The following is a 22,274-nucleotide window of genomic DNA, read 5'->3' on the forward strand; positions in this document are numbered from 1 at the left end:
TACAGGACCATTCTGGAAGAAAACCTGATGGAGTCTGCAAAAGACCTGAGACTGGGACGGAGATTTGTCTTTCAACAAGACAATGATCCAAAACATAAAGCAAAATCTACAATGGAATGGTTCACAAATAAACATATCCAGGTGTTAGAATGGCCAAGTCAAAGTCCAGACCTGAATCCAATCGAGAATCTGTGGAAAGAACTGAAAACTGCTGTTCACAAATGCTCTCCATCCAACCTCACTGAGCTCGAGCTGTTTTGCAAGGAGGAATGGGCAAAAATTTCAGTCTCTCGATGTGCAAAACTGATAGAGACATACCCCAAGCGACTTACAGCTGTAATCGCAGCAAAAGGTGGCGCTACAAAGTATTAACTTAAGGGGGCTGAATTATTTTGCACGCCCAATTTTTCAGTTTTTTATTTGTTAAAAAAGTTTGAAATATCCAATAAATTTCGTTCCACTTCATGATTTGTGTCCCACTTGTTGTTGATTCTTCACAAAAAATTACAGTTTCATATCTTTATGTTTGAAGCCTGAAATGTGGCAAAAGGTCGCAAAGTTCAAGGGGGCCGAATACTTTCGCAAGGCACTGTATATATATATATATATATATATATATATATATATATATATATATATATATATATATATATATATATAAACAACACAGAATCAACACAGCAGCTCTTGAGCCTCTATTTAAAAGTTTTAGACAGCAAAAAGTAAACAAACCAGATTATGTGCACGCACGCATAGTGATCTCTATGGAAAGCCATCTGGGACAAAAACACGTTGTGTTGCTTTACAGCCAGAATCTCATGGGACAGAAAAAAGACAAGCACGTCATTCTTAAACAATACCCAACTTCCTGAAAATGTAGTGATTTTTATATAGACTGTATATATTATATATTTTTTATTGCGACTTTCTGTTATGTGGAATGTAATAAACGAGAACCAAAATGGTGAGTTTTTTTCCCCTTCACTTTACAATGGCATTTCCACGTTTGTTTTATTTTAAGTGTTTAAAGTTAAATTTCAGTTTTCATTTGCTTGTTCAGCTACAAAAAAGCACAAGTAAACCTTGTGTTATTACTTAATGAAAATGTGTCTATGGCCGCTGTTTACTGTGAAGAAACGGCAATGCCCATGAATGAAAAATAAATAAATAAATAAAATGCGTTTTCAACTTTATGTACTATTTATTTCAGGAATAAACAAAACAACGTTTAACTTGAATTGCTGTTTGGCATCCTTTGTTTTGTAGTTAATTCACTGGGGTAAAGTAAATCACACAACTTATTCTTTACTCCAGGGATATTTTTCTATTTTGACGTGTTACATATTGTAAGGTCTTGCTGTAAAATGAAGGCACGCACAGGGGCCCTGCCTCTGCTGCTATGCTGCCTCTGCCTGCATTCAGAGCAATATAATGGCTTTTATTACTTTTTGAAAAATGAACGAATATCCAAACGAATATTTAAATTCTGAGCGAATATCCGAACATGAAAATCCAGTGTTCGTCACAGCACTATTTGTAACTGTAACTTCAGTAGTTAGGCCTACATTATTTCAAAGTAATAAGTTACTGTAACTAGTTACAATTTTGTTGAAGTAGCTTGTAACTGTAATGGATTACTTTTTAAAGTAACTTCCCCAACACTGCTTTTTGTAAGGATGAACCCTGGCAACCAAGGGTTAAAATGACTGTGCTGAGTACACTGACTCTAGAAGCGACCGACACAAATACAGTGTAGCTCCACAGAACGGGTGCTTGTGCCAAGTGCTTTCATACAGATAAGAATCAGCCAGGTTTGTGATGTATGCAGTATTAATAAAAGGTCTTTAAGTTTATCCTGCACACTAAACAGAAATGCAGCTCTTCCTTCTTATCACTTTAGTGCCTGCAGTGATACCTCTTTTCAAACCTATGTAGATATATATTAGTGGTACAACAACTACTTTGACAGAGTTGACCAGTCAAGGTAAAACTAGTTGACTTGTTGACTAGTCGCCTCTTTAAGATAAATATGAGTGAATCCTGTATCTGATGATGTCTAGTGCTCTATTTGTAACACTTTGTTGTGTGTGCACTGTATACTGCTTGTTGTAAAATGTCATGTATTGCTGCTTTCTTATGTCCACACTTCACAATGACTTTCTGTTTAACAGCAGTGTTGTGTGATGCCATTGCGGACTCAGAGGGTAAAGCTCTATGACCTCACATACAGACTCTTGCCGTGGTTCAGACGCAAGCTTCTGGTGTGGATTCTGGTCATTCCAGCAGTTTGCCACTATTGTGTCAGACCCCAAATCTGTGATTCCTGATTGTCCCTTTCACATTCCCCGGACTGTCTGTCTCCCTCTGTGGTGCCCCGGCTGTCCCCTCACAGATCTTATCTCTAGTGTGAAACAGATTGGCTAAATTGCGATAGCAATCACAAGCTGTCAGTCTGGCTAAAGGAATTTCCCATGTTTCATCAGAGCCTTTCAAACCCAGACATCGATTTCTCAGAAAATTGATGTAGCTTCTATCAATAGCGGTCCTCAGGTTAGAGACCAAATAGATATTACATTCAGTAGAATACAAACGACAAGGAGGTCACTTTTTATAACATGTATTTGTGTATAAGACTGTATGTGTACAGCACTTTATTGAAAAGACTGTGACCATGACATAGTCGTACACTACACTTACGACTATGCAAAGGCTAACACCTCTAGTTGCCTTGCACTTTTTTGGTAACAGTTATAGGCATATTTCTATATGTAACTATTCTTACAGCCAAATAACATCTAACTTTTTGCATGCTTATTATTACAGATGCACTCCACTTATAATTCAGCAGGCTTAGTCGTGTCACAAACAGTAACACTCAAATGACCAGAACAGTAAAAAAATTTAAAAAAAATTTAAAAAATGGTACGCTTTGTTTTTATGGAATTGTTGTTTGGGTGATTTGACACTAAGTGAGTGTTTTATTTTTAATTTTTTTTTAATTTTTTTAAGTATAAACTGTTCCTCAAAAGTAACCATGTATGTTTCATACAGATTGGAAAAGATGCTAAAACGTCACTAGTAAATTTATTGCAAACATAGAAGGTTGTGTGTGTGTGTATTTTATTGACTCTCACTATAACGCCACCCTCGCTTATTACCCATTTTTGCCCATGGCCCTTACCTGGCGGTATAAAGAGGGATGACTGTATATGTTAGACATTTAAACTGTACAACAGCTGTGCCAGCAAAAACAGCAACTGTTTCTCCTGCCTGACGTCAAAAATGACGCCCTGACTGTCATTTACTGTCCCGCTTGTACATTGTTTGTGCAAAATATCTACCTGTGGAACAGAAAAACTGTACGTATTAAACGATATATACATTATAAATGAATCAGTTTTAACCAGAGTAATTCCTCATTAAAACCCATGTTGTTTGGCAGGGATAGGCCTCCTCAATACGTTGTAAACTGAACTCTGTTCAAACAGGATCCGTTAAAAGTGGAGTACACCTGTATTATTATTATTTATTTCTTAGCAGACGCCCTTATCCAGTTCAACTTACAGTTGTTACAAAATATCACAGTACAAAGTATAACATTACAAAGTATCATTATAAAATATCACATTACAGATAAGAGCAGTTATCAAATATCTGGCAAAAAACTAAGTCCGGGAGCAGAATATACATAAAATCACATGAATATTTACGAATGAGAGGAGGCCATTCTGCCCATCTAAGCTCGTCTGGTTCCTAGTAGCTAATTGATATCAAAACTTTGTCAGGTTGAGTCTTAAAGGATCCCCATGATTCTGCCTCAACAACATGCCTAGGTAACCCATTCTATCCCCTCACCACTCTGTATGAAGAAGTGTCTCCTTCAACAACATGCCTAGGTAACCCATTCCATCCCCTCACCAGTATGAAGAAGTATCTCGTTCAACAACATGCCTAGGTAACTCATTCCATCCCCTCACCACTGTGTATGAAGAAGTGTCTCCTTCAACAACATGCCTAGGTAACCCATTCCATCCCCTAACCACTCTGTCCTAAGTCTATCTCCACTTTATTTCCAGCTGTGTCCTCTGGTCCTGGTTTCTGTACTGTACTTAGAGTATTGGTTCAGGTTAACTTTGTCAACTCCTTTTAAGATTTTAAAGACTTCAATCAAGCCACCCCTTAATTCTCCTTTGTTCTAGGCTCTAGTTAGACCTTACGTTGCTGAAATACGTAAATTACTTTTTGAAACATTTATTTATTGTTATTCTGCAAATAAAGAATAACAATAAACATATTGCAAGGTAAACTGATATAGAAAATGAACCGAGTTTCCTAACAGACATTGGGTGTGAAATGAACACACTTTCAAATCACGAAAATAAGAAAACAAACCAAATTAACAGAGATAACTTCCAACTGGACTGAGTTTGGTTACAGTGTGAACACAACTCAGTTTAATAAGTTTCCAAAACTGAACCAAGTGTTAAAAGCCCCTATATTTCCAACGGTCCTGGTTTCTGTACTGCTGTTAACTATGTCAACTCCTTTTAAGATTTTAAAAGAATCTTATAATAATTATTTGTGCTGGGTTAATCGATTCAGTTGTTTCAGCCTGTCTGTAGAGCTCATTCCTTTAAGATCTGGGATTAGTCTGGTTCGCTGAACTTTCTCCAGGACCACATTTTCCTTTTGGTAATGACCCGACTGAACTCAGTATTAGAAGTGTGGTTTCTCCAACAAATCATAACCCCCTTTGATCTGTACTCTACACTTAGCTTTATACTCAAGCAAATACCAACTGCTTGCAAGCCGTTTTTTGTTTCTAATGTTCTTTATGTTCTGTTGCTTACTGTGGTGCCCACTCTCCTAGTTCTACCTAATCCACAATATAAACCTGAATTGAGTGGAAGGGTAAGGGCTGGACACTGGCCTCACGGTTCAAAGACAAACCACTGAACTTAAGAGCAAGCAAGCTCTGTAGTGGAGAGGTAAGTGCATGTCTTCTGCTGATGCCAGTATTCTGAACTCATCAGCTGTTAGGAAGAGATCCATTACAGTGCCTCCACCTTTAACCTGTATATTACACAGTAAGGAGCTCTTTTTTTCTTGTTGTTTGTGTATGTCCCTTACCTTTGTATGGTGCTTGCAGTCATACTGAGTGGATTGCAGCTACTCAAATACTGTGTGTGTTTGTTAAGGTGCTTTGACAATCAGTCCAGAAGCTGCTGTTTAGTTCTTATTGCCTGCCATAGATATATATGTAACATAGGCTAGATCCTTTATAGAAGTAAGAACCAGTATAATCTAGTGATCTTCCACTTTGGACCAAGTTTCCTTTAGTTTTGCTGGCACTACATGAGTTGCGCACTAGATGGTGATGGTACTTACTAATATAAGGACACTTGGGGTGATCTAGCCTGTGTTACATATGTCTATGGTAGGCAACTAGCACTGAAGAACAGCTCATGAACTCAATCAAATCACCTTCACAGAGACGTATCAGTAAGATAGAAAGCACAGTATCTGAGTCATTTCAATAGGAACCTCGAAGAATTGAAAGGTCGTAGAAAGGTAAGGGGACTGTGGTATTGGAAGTTACTGTTTAGTATATACTGTATGTAACGATGCTGGACTTCAGCATGTTAGCTTAGCAGCTTCATTGTGGGAACAAATTCATTTCTTCCCAGTTCTGTAATAAAAACTGTTTTCCTTTTATAATAAACACTGGTGTAAATTGTACACTGGAGGATAAAGCTTTGTAAATCTGTCCCTCTGCTCCAAACAGACATGTAGTGGTGTGTTCTTTTATTCAAAGTCCCAAGCATTGTTGTAATGTTAATATGCAACACAGCTCACAGCTTTAAATTCACAACATCTGTGCCAGAGCTTTCTGAGAACAACAACTGGCAATCGAACCCTGATAAGATATTGACACCTTTCCTATCTGCTTACAAACCTTGCTTTCTGTTAGTCTTGCACTTCCTTGGTCATCTGGGGATTGAAATTGCCCCCACTCCTTCAACGCCTTCTTTCCTGTCATTAACCAACCAGCTGCTTCCTCTATTGACTGACATGCTTTGCAGCCAGTACATGCAGTGACCCCGAAGATACTGAAAATACCTACGAATTAAACTGTAACAGACTTTCTGAGAGTAAAGCAAGGAATCTGATATCTTTATTTATCCTAGTGTTGTACCATGTGTTTAAAATGGAAATACATGTTTGATGAAATCCACCTGTGTCATCTGGTCTTTGTTTTTCTGTATTGACTCACCCGTCAGAAACATCCATCCACAACCATGGCTGTATATTCAAAATGAGAGCCATCAGCACAATGAAGAAGGTGTATATCAACAGTATGCACAGAATAGCATAAAATAAGAAATGGCAAATGTTCACTCAAAACTGATAAGCGATTCTCTAGGTATGACATACAGACAGATGTACAGACAGACAGCTACCTTCCTATATCCTCCGAATCTGATATTTTCAATAACTTAAATTAAATCATTTTAAAACTAAGTTTAATAACAATCGGATAAGCAGCTTTCCAGATATATGGACAATTATAAAGTCATATATACTGTGGCAGGGCAGATCCCTGCCTGTAAATGTGTGTGTTTTGGTGGTGGTTGGCAGGGATGGGGTTAATCCCCAACCTGCCAAAATACATGTGAGAATGTAGCTGGTCTCAAACGAGGTAACTGGTGTTAAATGGGACCAGCCACATGAAATAAAAAGGGAGTTTGAAGCTGCATTAAGAGGACCAAGAGAAGTGCTGTGTAGAAAAGTAAACTGAGTTTTGTACTTGTAGAGCAAACAAACAAACAAACAAAAAAAAAAAAGCGGTTTTGTCGGGAAAATGGCTTAGCCGTCCCAACCCTTTTAGTTTACAAAAAAAAAACTTTTGTCTAGCACTCCTAGAAGGAGTTCTAGAAGGAGGCTTTTTGTTTGATTATTTGGTTTTTGAGTTTAATAGAAGGGGGCTTGGTTACAATACGTACATACGAACAAATGACCACCTCCACTATATCCCCTTTGCGGGGGATTAAATACATTTATTTTTTAAAACATGCTACCTACAGTACTAGTATGCTGGCGGTAATACACAAGAAGATGTAACACAATTCCTACAAACACAGAGTAATCACCCAGGCAGCTGCTAATTTTTTGGTTTTACAGCCTATTCTAAACAGCTTGGCGCTGGGAGCTGTATGCATTGGAGAGGGTTGCTTGTTGGGTAGCTTGCCTGTGATTTGTGTCTGCGGCAGTGGCAGTACCTGCTGCTCTGTGGCAGTGTTGGGGGACAGCGCTATCAACTTTACAGATGGGAAGGCTAAATAACAGAAGCTGGCAGGGATTAGCTCTGCTAATTCCACGACTCTACTCACACACAGCAGCGCTTGGGGAATCAAACTGAACATAAGCAAAAGCTTCTAACAGCTTCAATTGTATTGTCTGCCACTGGCTATGCAGGTCGGTTAGCAGTAGCAGCAATTCTGGTCACTCCATTATGAAAACGAGAGCAACCAGATTAATCCCGAGGTTTAAAGAGGGAAAGGAATGGATTTACCTAGAAGGGGGGCTTTATTAAAAACAATCTTAAAGGGAGTTGAACGTGTTCTCATGATCTTATAGTTCTAAGACAGAGGGAAGGAGACTTCTTCCTCTTTAGTATTTCTAAATTCAGCTCTGTTGAGTGTTTAATAAATGATGAATGTTTTTCTTTTTGGGGAAATCAAAATGATCGAATTAACTTCAGCAAGATGCAGATTGCACTTCATTTTTACAGTAAAAAATGACAAATCAGTGTTACTGCAAATCTTTGAAGTTTGACAAATATAATTTAAGTTGTTTACTTCAGTTCAGTAAAACATTCAGGTTATGAAATTGATGATTAGCCAGGGGCCTGAGGTATGGAGATCCTGTCATGGATGTTAAATTAATATTATCTCATTGCCTCAGACCTTCACAAAGCACAATTATTTCCCTGACAGAGTATGCTACTTGACACCATCAGCATAATGAGTTGATGTAAGTGGTACAGGGTAACATTTTCTCCAACAGGTAATGCTGCATAACCTTAGTTATCTTGCTTTACTGTGATAAATATGCAAATATTTATTTCAGCATTTTACAACCAAAACAATGGATTACTGGTATAATATAGGGTTATAGGACAATGAATGCCTGTGTGTAATTGGATATCGTGCAAGTAAAAGGAGGCAAGGCTGAAAACTGTACCACTTTCAGTAACCCACACACAGACGCTTGCAATCCTATAGCTTTATTATACTATTATTATTATTATTATTATTTATTTCTTATCAGACGCCCTTATCCAGGGCGACTTACAATTGTTACAAGGTATCAAATTATACATTATTTCACATTATACAGATATCACATTATTTTTACATACAATTACCCATTTATACAGTTGGGTTTTTACTGGAGCAATCTAGGTAAAGTACCTTGCTCAAGGGTACAACAGCAGTGTCCCCCACTGGGGATTGAACCCACAACCCTCCGGTCAAGAGTCCAGAGCCCTAACCACTACTCCACACTGCTGCCTTACGCTGCTTTATTGTGGATATACACATTGAAGAAAGTCCAGCTATAGTTGTTTTCTAATCATAACAAACCTTTGTCTGAGTTGTATACAGGTAGTGGACAAAAAAATGGAAACACCAATGTAAAGTCACTTAATAGGGCGTTGGGCCACTATGGTATCCCGCTCTGTAGAGTTCTCGGTGGACCGGTTTTTGATGAAACTGGCTGCTCGCTCCCCAGGTTGAAATTTGCAGTCAATTGATCTGTAGTTGCTCGCCTGTATTGCCTTGCACTTCGAATTAATGCACGGATATCACGATCCTGGAGTATGCGCTTCCGCCCACTGTTGCCCTTTGCTGGTGATGTCTTTCCCTTAGAGTTCCATGCCGACATCACCTTAGACACCGTTGCTCGTGAAACATCAGCAAGTTGAGCTGTCTTGTTCACTGAAGCTCCTGCCAAACGCGCCCCAACAATCACCCCTCTTTCAAAGTCACTGAGGTCTCCTCTTGCAGCCATGCTAGCCATAATTATAGGCAACCAGGCCTGTCCAGCATTTTTATACATGACCCTAAGCATGCTGGGATGTTATTTGCTTAATTAAAGGAAGCCCTTGCTTTCAATATACTTGGTGTCCCTCATTTACCCAGGTGTTTCCAATGTTTTGTCCACTACCTGTATGTTGTGTAATACAGCAAGTGAATCGTCCTGTCTCAGGTATATATGTTGTGTAATACAGCAGGTGAATCGTCCTGTGTCTCAGGTATATATGTTGTGTAATACAGCAGGTGAATCGTCCTGTGCCTCAGGTATATATGTTGTGTAATACAGCAGGTAAATCCTCCTGTGTCTCAGGTATATATGTTGTGTAATACAGCAGGTGAATCGTCCTGTGTCTCAGGTATATACAGTACTGTGCAAAAGTTTTAGGCAGGTGTGAAAAAATGCTGTAAAGTAAGAATGCTTTCAAAAATAGACATGTTAATAGATTATATTTATCAATTAACTAAATGCAAAGTGAGTGAACAGAAGAAAAATCTAAATCAAATCCATATTTGGTGTGACCATCCTTTGCCTTCAAAACAGCATCAATTCTTCTAGGTACACTTGCACAAAGTCAGGGATTTTGTAGGCATATAGTCAGGTGTATGATTAAACAATTATACAAAACAGGTGCTAATGATCATCAATTCAATATGTAGGTTGAAACACAATCATTAACTGAAACAGAAACAGCTGTGTAGGAGGAATAAAACTGGGTGAGGAACAGCCAAACTCAGCTAACAAGGTGAGGTTGCTGAAGACAGTTTACTGTCAAAAGTCATAGACCATGGCAAGACTGAGCACAGCAACAAGACACAAGGTAGTTATACTGCATCAGCAAGGTCTCTCCCAGGCAGAAATTTCAAGGCAGACAGGGGTTTCCAGATGTGCTGTCCAAGCTCTTTTGAAGAAGCACAAAGAAACGGGCAACGTTGAGGACCGTAGAGGCAGTGGTCGGCCAAGGAAACTTACTGCAGCAGATGAAAGACACATCATGCTTACTTCCCTTCGCAATCGGAAGATGTCCAGCAGTGCCATCAGCTCAGAATTGGCAGAAAACAGTGGGACCCTGGTACACCCATCTACTGTCTGGAGAAGTCTGGTCAGAAGTGGCCTTCATGGAAGACTTGCGGCCAAAGAGCCATACCTCCGACGTGGAAACAAGGCCAAGTGACTCAACTATACACGAAAACACAGGAACTGGGGTGCAGAAAAATGGCAGCAGGTGCTCTGGACTGATGAGTCAAAATTTGAAATATTTGGCTGTAGCAGAAGTTTGTTTGTTTGCCGAAGGGCTGGAGAGCGGTACACGAATGAGTGTCTGCAGGCAACAGTGAAGCATGGTGGAGGTTCCTTGCAAATTTGGGGCTGCATTTCTGCAAATGGAGTTGGGGAGTTGGTCAGAATTAATGGTCTCCTCAATGCTGAGAAGTATAGGCAGATACTTATCCATCATGCAATACCATCAGGGAGGCATCTGATTGGCCCCAAATTTATTCTGCAGCATGACAACGACCCCAAACATACAGCGAAAGTCATTAAGAACTATCTTCAGCGTAAAGAAGAACAAGGAGTCCTGGAAGTAATGGTATGGCCCCCACAGAGCCCTGATTTCAACATCATCGAGTCTGTCTGGGATTACATGAAGAGAGAGAAGCAACTGAGGCTGCCTAAATCCACAGAAGAACTGTGGTTAGTTCTTCAAGATGTTTGGGCCAACCTACCTGCCGAGTTCCTTCAAAAACTGTGTGCAAGTGTACCTAGAAGAATTGATGCTGTTTTGAAGGCAAAGGGTGGTCACACCAAATACTGATTTGATGTAGATTTTTCTTCTGTTCACTCACTTTGCATTTTGTTAATTGATAAATATAACTATTAACATGTCTATTTTTGAAAGCATTCTTACTTTACAGCATTTTTTCACACCTGCCTAAAACTTTTGCACAGTACTGTATGTTGTGTAATACAGCAGGTAAATCGTCCTGTGTCTCAGGTATATATGTTGTGTAATACAGTAGGTGAATCGTCCTGTCTCAGGTATATATGTTGTGTAATACAGCAGGTGAATCATCCCGTGTCTCAGGTATATATGGGTATGGCAGCTCATAACACTGTGTAACAATTTTTTATTTTTTTTGGTTCCTGGGTAGTAAGTGTTATTTCCTAATTGCTTATGCCTCAAAAGTATAGAAAATGGCTATTATTCCCCACAAACTTTGCTTTTGTGACCAGGACAGTGATATTTTGAAATTTACCTATTTTCCAGAACATTCCAGATAGATTCAGTGCTGAGTAAACTTGGAGTAACTTCTAGAACTTTCTAGAACTTTCCAGTAATATAAATAGTAGTATAAATACAGGGGCCTTAAGCCCACCAGTTCAGTTTAGTTCCAGCTGCCTAAGTGGGTACATATCTGCATTTTTCTGAGATGGCATCAAGGTCATAGGAGACTTAAAAATGGTGGCATTCCTGATGGGTCTCCAAGGCGGTTTTACCAAGTTTCCCTGCTATCTTTGCCTTTGGGACAGCAGGGACACCAAGGCGCACTACCACAGGCGGGACTGGCCACAGCGGACTGAGTTCTCTGTGGGGAGGAACAACGTCAAGTGGGAGCCACTGGTGGACCCCCGGAAGGTGCTGATGCCACCACTGCACATCAAATTGGGCCTTATGAAACAATTTGTCAGAGCTCTAGAAAGGAGTCAGCAGCCTTCAAGTACCTTCAAGACTTCTTCCCTAAGCTGTCTGAGGCAAAGGTCAAAGCCGATGTCTTCGTCGGACCACAGATAAAGAAGATCCTGGAGTGCAATGAATTCCCCAAGAAGCTCACTAGTAAGGAGAAAACGGCTTGGAACAGCTTTGTCGCAGTGGTTCGGGGCTTCCTGGGCAATCACAAGGCTGAAAACTATGTGGAGCTGGTTGAGACTCTGGTGAAGAACTACGGCACAATGGGCTGTAGGATGTCCCTCAAAGTCCATATCCTTGATGCTCATCTTGATAAATTCAAGGAGAACATGGGAGCGTACTCGGAGGAGCAAGGCGAGAGCTTCCACCAGGATATACTGGACTTTGAACGCCGCTACCAAGGACAGTATAACAAGAACATGATGGGAGACTACATTTGGGGGCTGATTCGTGAAAGTGATTTACAGTATAATCGTAAATCTCGAAAAACTACTCACTTCTAAATCTTTTGTAGTCATTTTTGTATTACTTTAGTATAAATAGATAAATGTTCATTTGGATTCATATGTTGTTTTTTTCTGACTTTATGTGAACGAAAAGACACAAATTCACCCGTTTTCTCATTGGAAATAGGTAAATTTCAAAATATCACTGTCCTGGTTACAAAAGCAAAGTTTGTGGGGAATAATAGCCATTTTCTATACTTTTGAGGCATAAGCAATTAGGAAATAACACTTACTACCCAGGAACAAAAATTGTGTTACATAGTGTAATCAATGCACCTCAACATACTGCATTATAAAAATATGGATTTGAGTCATTCACATTTGAACCACTCATAATGGTTGTTAACACTATCAAAGGGAGGAGGGGAGCTTCTTTGAATTCCTCTCTTATTGGAAGAACCTGGTTGTTTCCCGTCATTCCTTGGTTAGATTTCCAAGTCTTTATTTCAAGTGGATTTCTATTTTGTTTGCACTCAGAGCAAAAACAAAATGTTTGATTGTTTATAAAACTTTTGGATAGGAAGAGATGTGGAAAGGCATATTTTACAGAAATATATTTCTGGACTTACCTACGTACATGAAGCATAAAATAATGTATTTCTTGCAACAAAAAAAGCATTCCATTGCCATTGTAAATATATGTAGAATATCTTAAACGGCACTGTACGATACAAGTTTGTATCAGATAGTTTGTATCAATTAGTTTGTATCTGATAGTTTGCATCAGATAGTTTGCATCTGATAGTTTGCATCTGATGGCTAGCTTATATTGTACAGTGCCCAATACACTATTCTACATATACAGATCCTTTTGGATCCTGATTCTCCTTGGATGTATATTGAGCTGTTTTTTTAATTTATCTCTCTCTCATTATATATATATATATACAGTGCCTTGCGAAAGCATTCGGCCCCCTTGAACTTTGCGACCTTTTGCCACATTTCAGGCTTCAAACATAAAGATATGAAACTGTAATTTTTTGTGAAGAATCAACAACAAGTGGGACACAATCATGAAGTGGAACGAAATTTATTGGATATTTCAAACTTTTTTAACAAATAAAAAACTGAAAAATTGGGCGTGCAAAATTATTCAGCCCCTTTACTTTCAGTGCAGCAAACTCTCTCCAGAAGTTCAGTGAGGATCTCTGAATGATCCAATGTTGACCTAAATGACTAATGATGATAAATAGAATCCACCTGTGTGTAATCAAGTCTCCGTATAAATGCACCTGCACTGTGATAGTCTCAGAGGTCCGTTTAAAGCGCAGAGAGCATCATGAAGAACAAGGAACACACCAGGCAGGTCAGAGATACTGTTGTGGAGAAGTTTAAAGCCGGATTTGGATACAAAAAGATTTCCCAAGCTTTAAACATCCCAAGGAGCACTGTGCAAGCGATAATATTGAAATGGAAGGAGTATCAGACCACTGCAAATCTACCAAGACCTGGCCGTCCCTCTAAACTTTCAGCTCATACAAGGAGAAGACTGATCAGAGATGCAGCCAAGAGGCCCATGATCACTCTGGATGAACTGCAGAGATCTACAGCTGAGGTGGGAGACTCTGTCCATAGGACAACAATCAGTCGTATACTGCACAAATCTGGCCTTTATGGAAGAGTGGCAAGAAGAAAGCCATTTCTTAAAGATATCCATGAAAAGTGTCGTTACAGTTTGCCACAAGCCACCTGGGAGACACACCAAACATGTGGAAGAAGGTGCTCTGGTCAGATGAAACCAAAATCGAACTTTTTGGCAACAATGCAAAACGTTATGTTTGGCGTAAAAGCAACACAGCTCATCACCCTGAACACACCATCCCCACTGTCAAACATGGTGGTGGCAGCATCATGGTTTGGGCCTGCTTTTCTTCAGCAGGGACAGGGAAGATGGTTAAAATTGATGGGAAGATGGATGGAGCCAAATACAGGACCATTCTGGAAGAAAACCTGATGGAGTCTGCAAAAGACCTGAGACTGGGACGGAGATTTGTCTTCCAACAAGACAATGATCCAAAACATAAAGCAAAATCTACAATGGAATGGTTCACAAATAAACATATCCAGGTGTTAGAATGGCCAAGTCAAAGTCCAGACCTGAATCCAATCGAGAATCTGTGGAAAGAACTGAAAACTGCTGTTCACAAATGCTCTCCATCCAACCTCACTGAGCTCGAGCTGTTTTGCAAGGAGGAATGGGCAAAAATTTCAGTCTCTCGATGTGCAAAACTGATAGAGACATACCCCAAGCGACTTACAGCTGTAATCGCAGCAAAAGGTGGCGTTACAAAGTATTAACTTAAGGGGGCTGAATAATTTTGCACGCCCAATTTTTCAGTTTTTTATTTGTTAAAAAAGTTTGAAATATCCAATAAATTTCGTTCCACTTCATGATTGTGTCCCACTTGTTGTTGATTCTTCACAAAAAATTACAGTTTCATATCTTATATCTTCAGGCTTCATATGTTTGAAGCCTGAAATGTGGCAAAAGGTCGCAAAGTTCAAGGGGGCCGAATACTTTCGCAAGGCACTGTAATTCAGAACAAAAATTATTTGGGACAGCCATAGCCATTTGACAGAGTGTGCAGGCCTCAGAGCATGGGTGTGTTTGTGTGTTTGTCCTTGGAACTGTGTACTGACCGGGCAGAGAGCCACAGGCCCCCCAGGGGTGGTGATATGAGAATCTGCTGTAATCTCTTTCTGCGGCTCGGCGGCTCGCTGCTTCACTTGCTGGTTTTTTGTTTTCTCTCACGCTGTTTTCTTGTTTTTCTGTTTACTCTCTCCATCTGCTCCCCTCTCTCCCCGTGCATGGCGTTTTTGTTTGGTGGAGGACAGGTGCCCAAGCCCAGGTACAGAAAGGTAAGAGGCTGAATGACCCTCCCTGAGCCTCTAGTCCATCCTGTAAACTCCTCACTCCTCTAGAGTTGAAATAATTCCTGTGTCATTTTTGAAAGAATGTTCTAGCAAACATTTAGTATTAATTTAAAAAAATGATATCTACAACAATCATTTAATTTCTTAAACATTTTCAGCCAACTTTACACTTATATAGTGTCTTTCCTTGACCAATAACTCTACACATGTGCCTTTTATTCATTTATTTAAAAGCTAAATCAAACTAATAAGTCTTAAGACGAGATTTAGTCTCAGAATCCCTGCTGGGCTGCGGCAGGGTATTCCAGTGTCGAGGAGCTAAAGCCCATTGTCTTGCAGAGGGCAGGGTAGGAGAGTAGTAGAGAAGCCCTCCATTACAGTACTTTACTACATTAATGTGGATGAGACTACATGTGTACAACATGTATGTGTATTGAATAAATAATCTTACATTGCACACAACCTTCTTTATAAACACTACTGCCGACAGCTATTACAATGGTTATGACAATGGTTAAGGAAAAAACGTTTAGACGCTTAAAATCTATTAAAACCCCTAACACCAACTCATTTAGACTTTTTGTGTAACCTCAAAGTGTCGTACATATTTAAAAAACACCCTGATCTAACAAAATAAATGATATTCAGCACAGGTCTCAATAATAAAAAAATAACCTGCAGGAGAGAGGACAGTACAGAGTTCAGGAGCATAGGTAAAGGGAAACTCTTTTACCAGACTTGGTTACAGAAAGCTCAGTTTACTAGACTTACTTTCAGGTAGTCTTGAACTGCCTAGGTAATTTCACTGGAAGTGGTGTCCTTATGACTGATATGCTTTGACATTTGAGACACTGCTGAGGTAAAATTCACTTTGAAGTGAAACAGATAATCTGAAAGTAATGCAAGCAAACTCTTTAGTTTAGTGTTGTATAAAATGAAAATACATGTGTGTTAACATGTGGTTCTTTCAAAACGTCTTTCTACATGAAACTAGTGAGATTTATGGAATTGTTTCATTAGCTTGAATCCCTTCAAGCCTATTGCCCCAGTAAAATAGAAGTGTGATGCCCTATATTATTCTGACCTATTGATTCCAGCCGTCCCAGTTAGGACCTATTATTTAACTCCTACCTCCCGTTTTCCCAGTAAGACAATATAGCCCTGCTGAGTCCCAGTTATTACTTTAGGAATAACCCTAAACCTGTCCATGCTTTCCAATGTGGACCTGTATTCCACTATCCATTCCTCCTAATAGGGAATTGAACTGTAGAAATAAGGAATATTTGAAACTGGCAGAATTCTAGCAGAACGTGGTCTCATTACAAATGAACACCAATCAGTGGTCTGCCACGTTTTTTAAACATAAAGTACCACAAATGATGAAAATATTTAATAGTTAAAAACCAATGAATAAAGAGTGGAAATGTGGGAAGCTGTTCCCGGAGGAAGTCCCCAGTAATGGAAATAACTGTATGTGATGGGGTGCCAGCTCGCCCCTATAAATTTGTGTTTTGTTATTGTTGTTGTTTTTACTGTTTTCATTATGTTTTTGTGATTCTTGGTTTGTTTTGGATTGGCAGGGAGGGGGTTAAATTCCTCCCTGTAAAATGCATGTGAGAATGTGGCTGGAGCCTTAAGTGTATAATTGTTAATTATTAGTTAATTGGGCTCCAGCCACAGACTATAAAAGACAGCTGAAACCCTTTGTTAGGGAGAGGAGTTTTTGGGTGAGTTTTGTTTGTTGGTGTGCTGTGCTGTTTAGTTTGTTGAAAAAGAAACTGTAGTGAAGGCTAATGCCCAGCCTACATTTCTGTATTTTGTTTGAACCTTTTTGTTGGCCCTTGTGCCTGTTTATTTGATTATTTTTGTTTAATAAAGATCATTATTTTGCCCCTTCCACTGTCTCTGAGCCTCAAACCTCTGTCATCCTGCCACACTGTATTATAAATGAGCTACATGGTCTGAACCTTAATATAAAGTGCCATGAAAAAATGTTTGACCTTGTGGCAAAGTGATTAACAGTGTGCAGGTGCAGGTGATCAGTAAACAGTGTGACAGACTGGGGTGTTTTGTCACGGTTCTTCCGGGTCTTGAACACAGTCTTTCGGAACCAAGCACACTGGACAACAGTATTTTATTGTAAACAGGGCGGTGCCTGTATGTTTATTACCGTGTTCTCTTTATCCAGAGTCACACAAATCAAATATCAACAACGTAAACAAACAAAACCAAACAAAACCTAGCTCTTTATTAAGAGCACTAACTAAACCTTTTAATTATCTTTTAACTACCCCTTTCTATAAGTCAGACAGCTAAGCTGTTTACTGACCAAACAGAATACTTTAACTAGGCAGCAGTTGTCTTCCCCTAGGTAGAACACCAACCTTTAATCTGTTTCCAGCATGTATCGGTCTCTCTGCATGTCATACCCTTTTCCCACACTCGCGTTTGAACAAACCCATGCTCTTTTATGGCTGCCTAATTGGAGACAGGTGAAAACCCTTGTCTCAAAATGGTCGCTCCTGTGGAGCTCTGGGAATTGTAGTCTTTGTGACATTGGCAGTCAAAGACTACAACTTACTTATATAACCCGAATTCAATGGAGAGGATACAGGCTTCTCTTCACTCTTGGACCAATATACACACCGTCCACCACTTTCCCATATATTTTATAGTTCACTTTGTCACACATCCTCCCCCCCAGCTCAGACCTACTGGTACGAGCGACCTTGGTGAACAAACAGTGAACACGTGATAACCCATCCGCATTGCCTTGCAAAAGGCCAGCCCTGTGTTCAATTGTAAAATTGAATGCCTGTAGGCTTAAAAACCACCTGGTTACCCTAGCATTCTTCTCTTTATTGTTCTTCATCCAAGTTAAGGGAGCATGGTCAGTAATTAGTTTAAAACGTCTGCCCAGTAAGTAATATTTAAGTGCTTCCAATGCCCATTTAATTGCTAAACATTCTTTTTCCACTATAGCGTAGTTCTTCTCTTGTGGAGAGAGTTTCCTACTTAAAAACATTACAGGGTGCTCCTCACCCTGGACCTGTTGGGAAAGCACTGCCCCTATCCCTACTTCAGAAGCATCTGTCTGTACCATGAATTCTTTATCAAAATTTGGCGTAACTAATACTGGCTGCGTGCACAGAGCCGCTTTCAACCTCTGAAAGGCAGCCTCCGCTTCTGCATTCCACTTTACCATTAGGTTTTTCCCGCCTTTGGTAAGATCTGTGAGGGGTGCGGCTATTGTAGCAAAGTCAGGAATGAACCTCCTGTAGTAACCGGTTAGTCCTAAGAATGCCCTAACCTGTTTCTTTCCCACTGGCCGTGGCCATTTTTCTATTGCCTCTAGTTTATCAATTTGTGGTTTTACAACGCCCCTTCCCACATTAAACCCCAAATATTTTGCTTCCTCCAGCCCTATTGTGCACTTAGTGGGGTTAGCAGTTAAACCAGCACTTTTTATAGAATTAAGTACTGCTTGTACTCTGACCAAGTGGGTGTCCCAGTCACTACTGTATATTACCACGTCATCTAAATACGCGGCTGCATACTCCCGATGTGGCCTTAAGATCCTATCCATCATGCGCTGAAATGTAGCAGGAGCCCCATGCAAACCAAAAGGCAGTACTGTGTACTGGAATAAGCCCTCGGGTGTGGAAAATGCTGTCTTTTCTTTGGCTTCGCTAGTTAGAGGGACCTGCCAATATCCTTTTGTTAAGTCGATGGTTGTTAAATAACGAGCTGGTCCCAATCTCTCAATCAACTCATCAACTCTAGGCATCGGGTAAGCATCAAATTTGGACACTTCATTCAGCTTCCTATAATCATTACAAAAGCGAAGTGTCCCATCAGGTTTTGGAACTAGCACTATAGGTGAGGACCATTCACTATGTGATTCCTCAATCACCCCAAGCTTAAGCATTTTCTTTACTTCCTCTTTAATGGCCTCCCTTCTTGCCTCAGGTATTCTGTAGGGTTTTACTTTTATTTTCTCTCCTGGTTTGGTCACTTTGTAATTTACCTCACCAACCTTTTCTATGATCTCATATGGGCCATGCCAGGTAGCCAAAAATTTACTCTCTACGGTCGGAACTAATACCAGAACCCTGTCTCCGGGCTGAAAAACCCTGACCCTTGCCTGTCGGTTATAACTGTGCCTCTGCTGGGCTTGAGCCTGCCGCATATGCTCCTTCACAATGGGTATTACAGCAGCTATTCGGTCCTGCATCTGAGAGACATGTTCAATAATGCTACGATACGGGGTGGGTTCTTGCTCCCAGACCTCTTTCGCTATGTCCAGAAGGCCCCGGGGATGTCTGCCATATAAAAGCTCAAAAGGTGAAAATCCTGTAGAGGCTTGGGGCACTTCTCGTACAGCGAACATTAAGTAAGGCAGCAAGAAATCCCAGTTTTTACCGTCCCTATCAATTACCTTCCGTAGCATTGATTTAAGGGTCTTGTTGAAGCGCTCCACTAACCCATCCGTTTGGGGATGGTAGACAGAGGTCCTCAGGTGTCTAATTTTCAGTAATTTACACAGTTCCTTAGTAACCCGAGACATGAAAGGAGTGCCCTGGTCTGTAAGTATCTCTTTTGGGATTCCTACCCTGCTAAACACCACAAACAACTCCTTGGCAATACCTTTAGCTGAAGTATTACGGAGAGGAATAGCCTCCGGATATCTCGTAGCATAATCTAGGATAACCAGAATATGCTGATGTCCGCGGGCTGACTTGTTTAGGGGGCCTACTAAATCCATGGCTATGCGTTCAAACGGAGTCTCTATTATTGGCAATGGCACTAATGGGCTGCGAAATGTTTTAAAAGGGGCCGTACGCTGGCATTCAGGACAGGAGGTACAGTGTCGGGCTATATCAGCATGTATCCCAAGCCAGTAAAACCTGCGAACGATACGTTCTGTGGTTTTCTCCACCCCTAAATGCCCCCCTAAGGGATGTCCATGGGCTAAATCTAGTACCACCCTCCTGAACTTCTGGGGCACAATTAGCTGCTCCACAATCTCTTCCCCCTTCTTATCTACACGATACAACAAATCATTCTGCATAGAAAAGTGAGGATAGGTCAGAGGAATCTCAGGATTTGTTTGAACCTCATTTACCACCATTATATTCTCCCTGACAGAACCTAAAGTGGGATCGCGTAATTGGGCGGTCCCGAAATTTTCTGCATTTGTTCCCAAATCGAGTAAGTTTTGTTCTGGGTCTGGGCCATTACCAGAGAGGCTAGGACCCTCGTGATCCACTTCCTCTCCTATCATTACGTCCATTGGGAACTCTGGTTTACACTCTGTAACAATGTCACTCTCTAACACTGGAAGTAAGGGTTCTGGGCCGTTACTCTGTGGCTCTCTTCCTGCCACCTCAGTTTTATCGGGTTCATCTAATGCAACCTGTTTCTCCCATAGTTTAGTAAAATTGGGAAAGTCCCGACCCAATATTACTTGATACGGCAACGTCGGTACTACTCCCATTCTATATTTAAGCGACCCAGCACTCGTTGTAATGCCTATAATTGCCGTTGGGTAGTGGCACGTATCGCCGTGTATGCAAGTAATATTAAGGTCCTGGTCCTTATCTAATTTATGCGGGTCCACTAATTGCGCGGCCACCAGAGTTACCATGCTTCCTGAATCGAGTAATGCTTTACCCTTAATCCCCTCTACAACCACTGGGCACATGTGTTTCTCCCCCTTTGGGTTCCCCGGTGCTACAGAAACTATAGTACAGGTATATAGAGAGCTGTTATTAGGTTGTTCCCCCATGTTACACTGCATAGGCTCCTCATTTCCAGGACAGTTGGCCGCTATATGACCATATTCAGAGCACCTAAAACACCTTAAGGGCCTACTAAATGACTGAACTTTAAACCTTTCAAAACCCTTTTGTTTAAGCCCTGGGTCATGTTTACCCTCAGATACCCCACTCTCAAAATGTCCCTTCACAGACCTAGTCTGCTCTTCGGTTCCCCTTTCCCCAGGAACAGTCTTACCAGTTCCGCTGTAGTTCCGGTCCAGTTGGTTGAAGTAGCGCTCCTGCTGCAATGTAGCGTTCGACCAGCGCAACTAGCTGATCTCCATTAGATGGGTCTCCCTGACCAACCCACTTGCGCAGACCTGGTGGCAATCCTCGTAGGTACCTATCCATCACAACTCGCTCCACTATCTGACCGTTGGTTAAAGCCTCAGGTTGGAGCCATTTCCTGGCTAGATGAATGAGGTCGAACATTTGGGACCTGGGTGCTTTATCCTCCCGGTACTTCCAGCCATGGAAGTTTTGAGCCCGAACCGCCGTAGTGACGCCAAGTCGGGCAAGGATCTCTGCCTTTAGTTTGCCGTAGTCGGCAGCCTCATCTCGTTCCAGGTCAAAATACGCTTTTTGGGCATCCCCAGCAAGAAAAGGAGCGACTAGTCCAGCCCCTGCACTACTGTTTCCATGGTTGCAAGCTGTTGTGTTCCGCTTCACAGACTTTATTTTTTTAATGCTGCCCGCATTCTCCACCACATGTGACAGACTGGGGTGTTTTGTCACGGTTCTTCCGGGTCTTGAACACAGTCTTTCGGAACCAAGCACACTGGACAACAGTATTTTATTGTAAACAGGGCGGTGCCTGTATGTTTATTACCGTGTTCTCTTTATCCAGAGTCACACAAATCAAATATCAACAACGTAAACAAACAAAACCAAACAAAACCTAGCTCTTTATTAAGAGCACTAACTAAACCTTTTAATTATCTTTTAACTACCCCTTTCTATAAGTCAGACAGCTAAGCTGTTTACTGACCAAACAGAATACTTTAACTAGGCAGCAGTTGTCTTCCCCTAGGTAGAACACCAACCTTTAATCTGTTTCCAGCATGTATCGGTCTCTCTGCATGTCATACCCTTTTCCCACACTCGCGTTTGAACAAACCCATGCTCTTTTATGGCTGCCTAATTGGAGACAGGTGAAAACCCTTGTCTCAAAATGGTCGCTCCTGTGGAGCTCTGGGAATTGTAGTCTTTGTGACATTGGCAGTCAAAGACTACAACTTACTTATATAACCCGAATTCAATGGAGAGGATACAGGCTTCTCTTCACTCTTGGAC

The 22,274-nt window shown here is 40.7% G+C and overlaps 1 protein-coding gene across 2 annotated transcripts in view; it reads left to right on the forward strand.

Annotated features, from left to right (window-relative positions):
• LOC117430798 (double C2-like domain-containing protein beta) overlaps positions 1–22,274 on the forward strand; it is a 111,259-nt gene that overhangs the window by 45,210 nt on the left and 43,775 nt on the right. The window contains exon 3 of one of the 2 annotated variants that reach the window (XM_059000683.1): positions 15,124–15,147. The exons of the other annotated variant lie outside the window; for it this stretch is intronic. Coding sequence (XP_058856666.1) covers positions 15,124–15,147 — 24 coding nt within the window. The remainder of the gene's footprint in view (positions 1–15,123; positions 15,148–22,274) is intronic. 2 annotated transcript variants of the gene reach the window in all.

This window comes from Acipenser ruthenus, chromosome 26, assembly GCF_902713425.1.
Source record: "Acipenser ruthenus chromosome 26, fAciRut3.2 maternal haplotype, whole genome shotgun sequence".
Taxonomy (NCBI): domain Eukaryota; kingdom Metazoa; phylum Chordata; class Actinopteri; order Acipenseriformes; family Acipenseridae; genus Acipenser; species Acipenser ruthenus.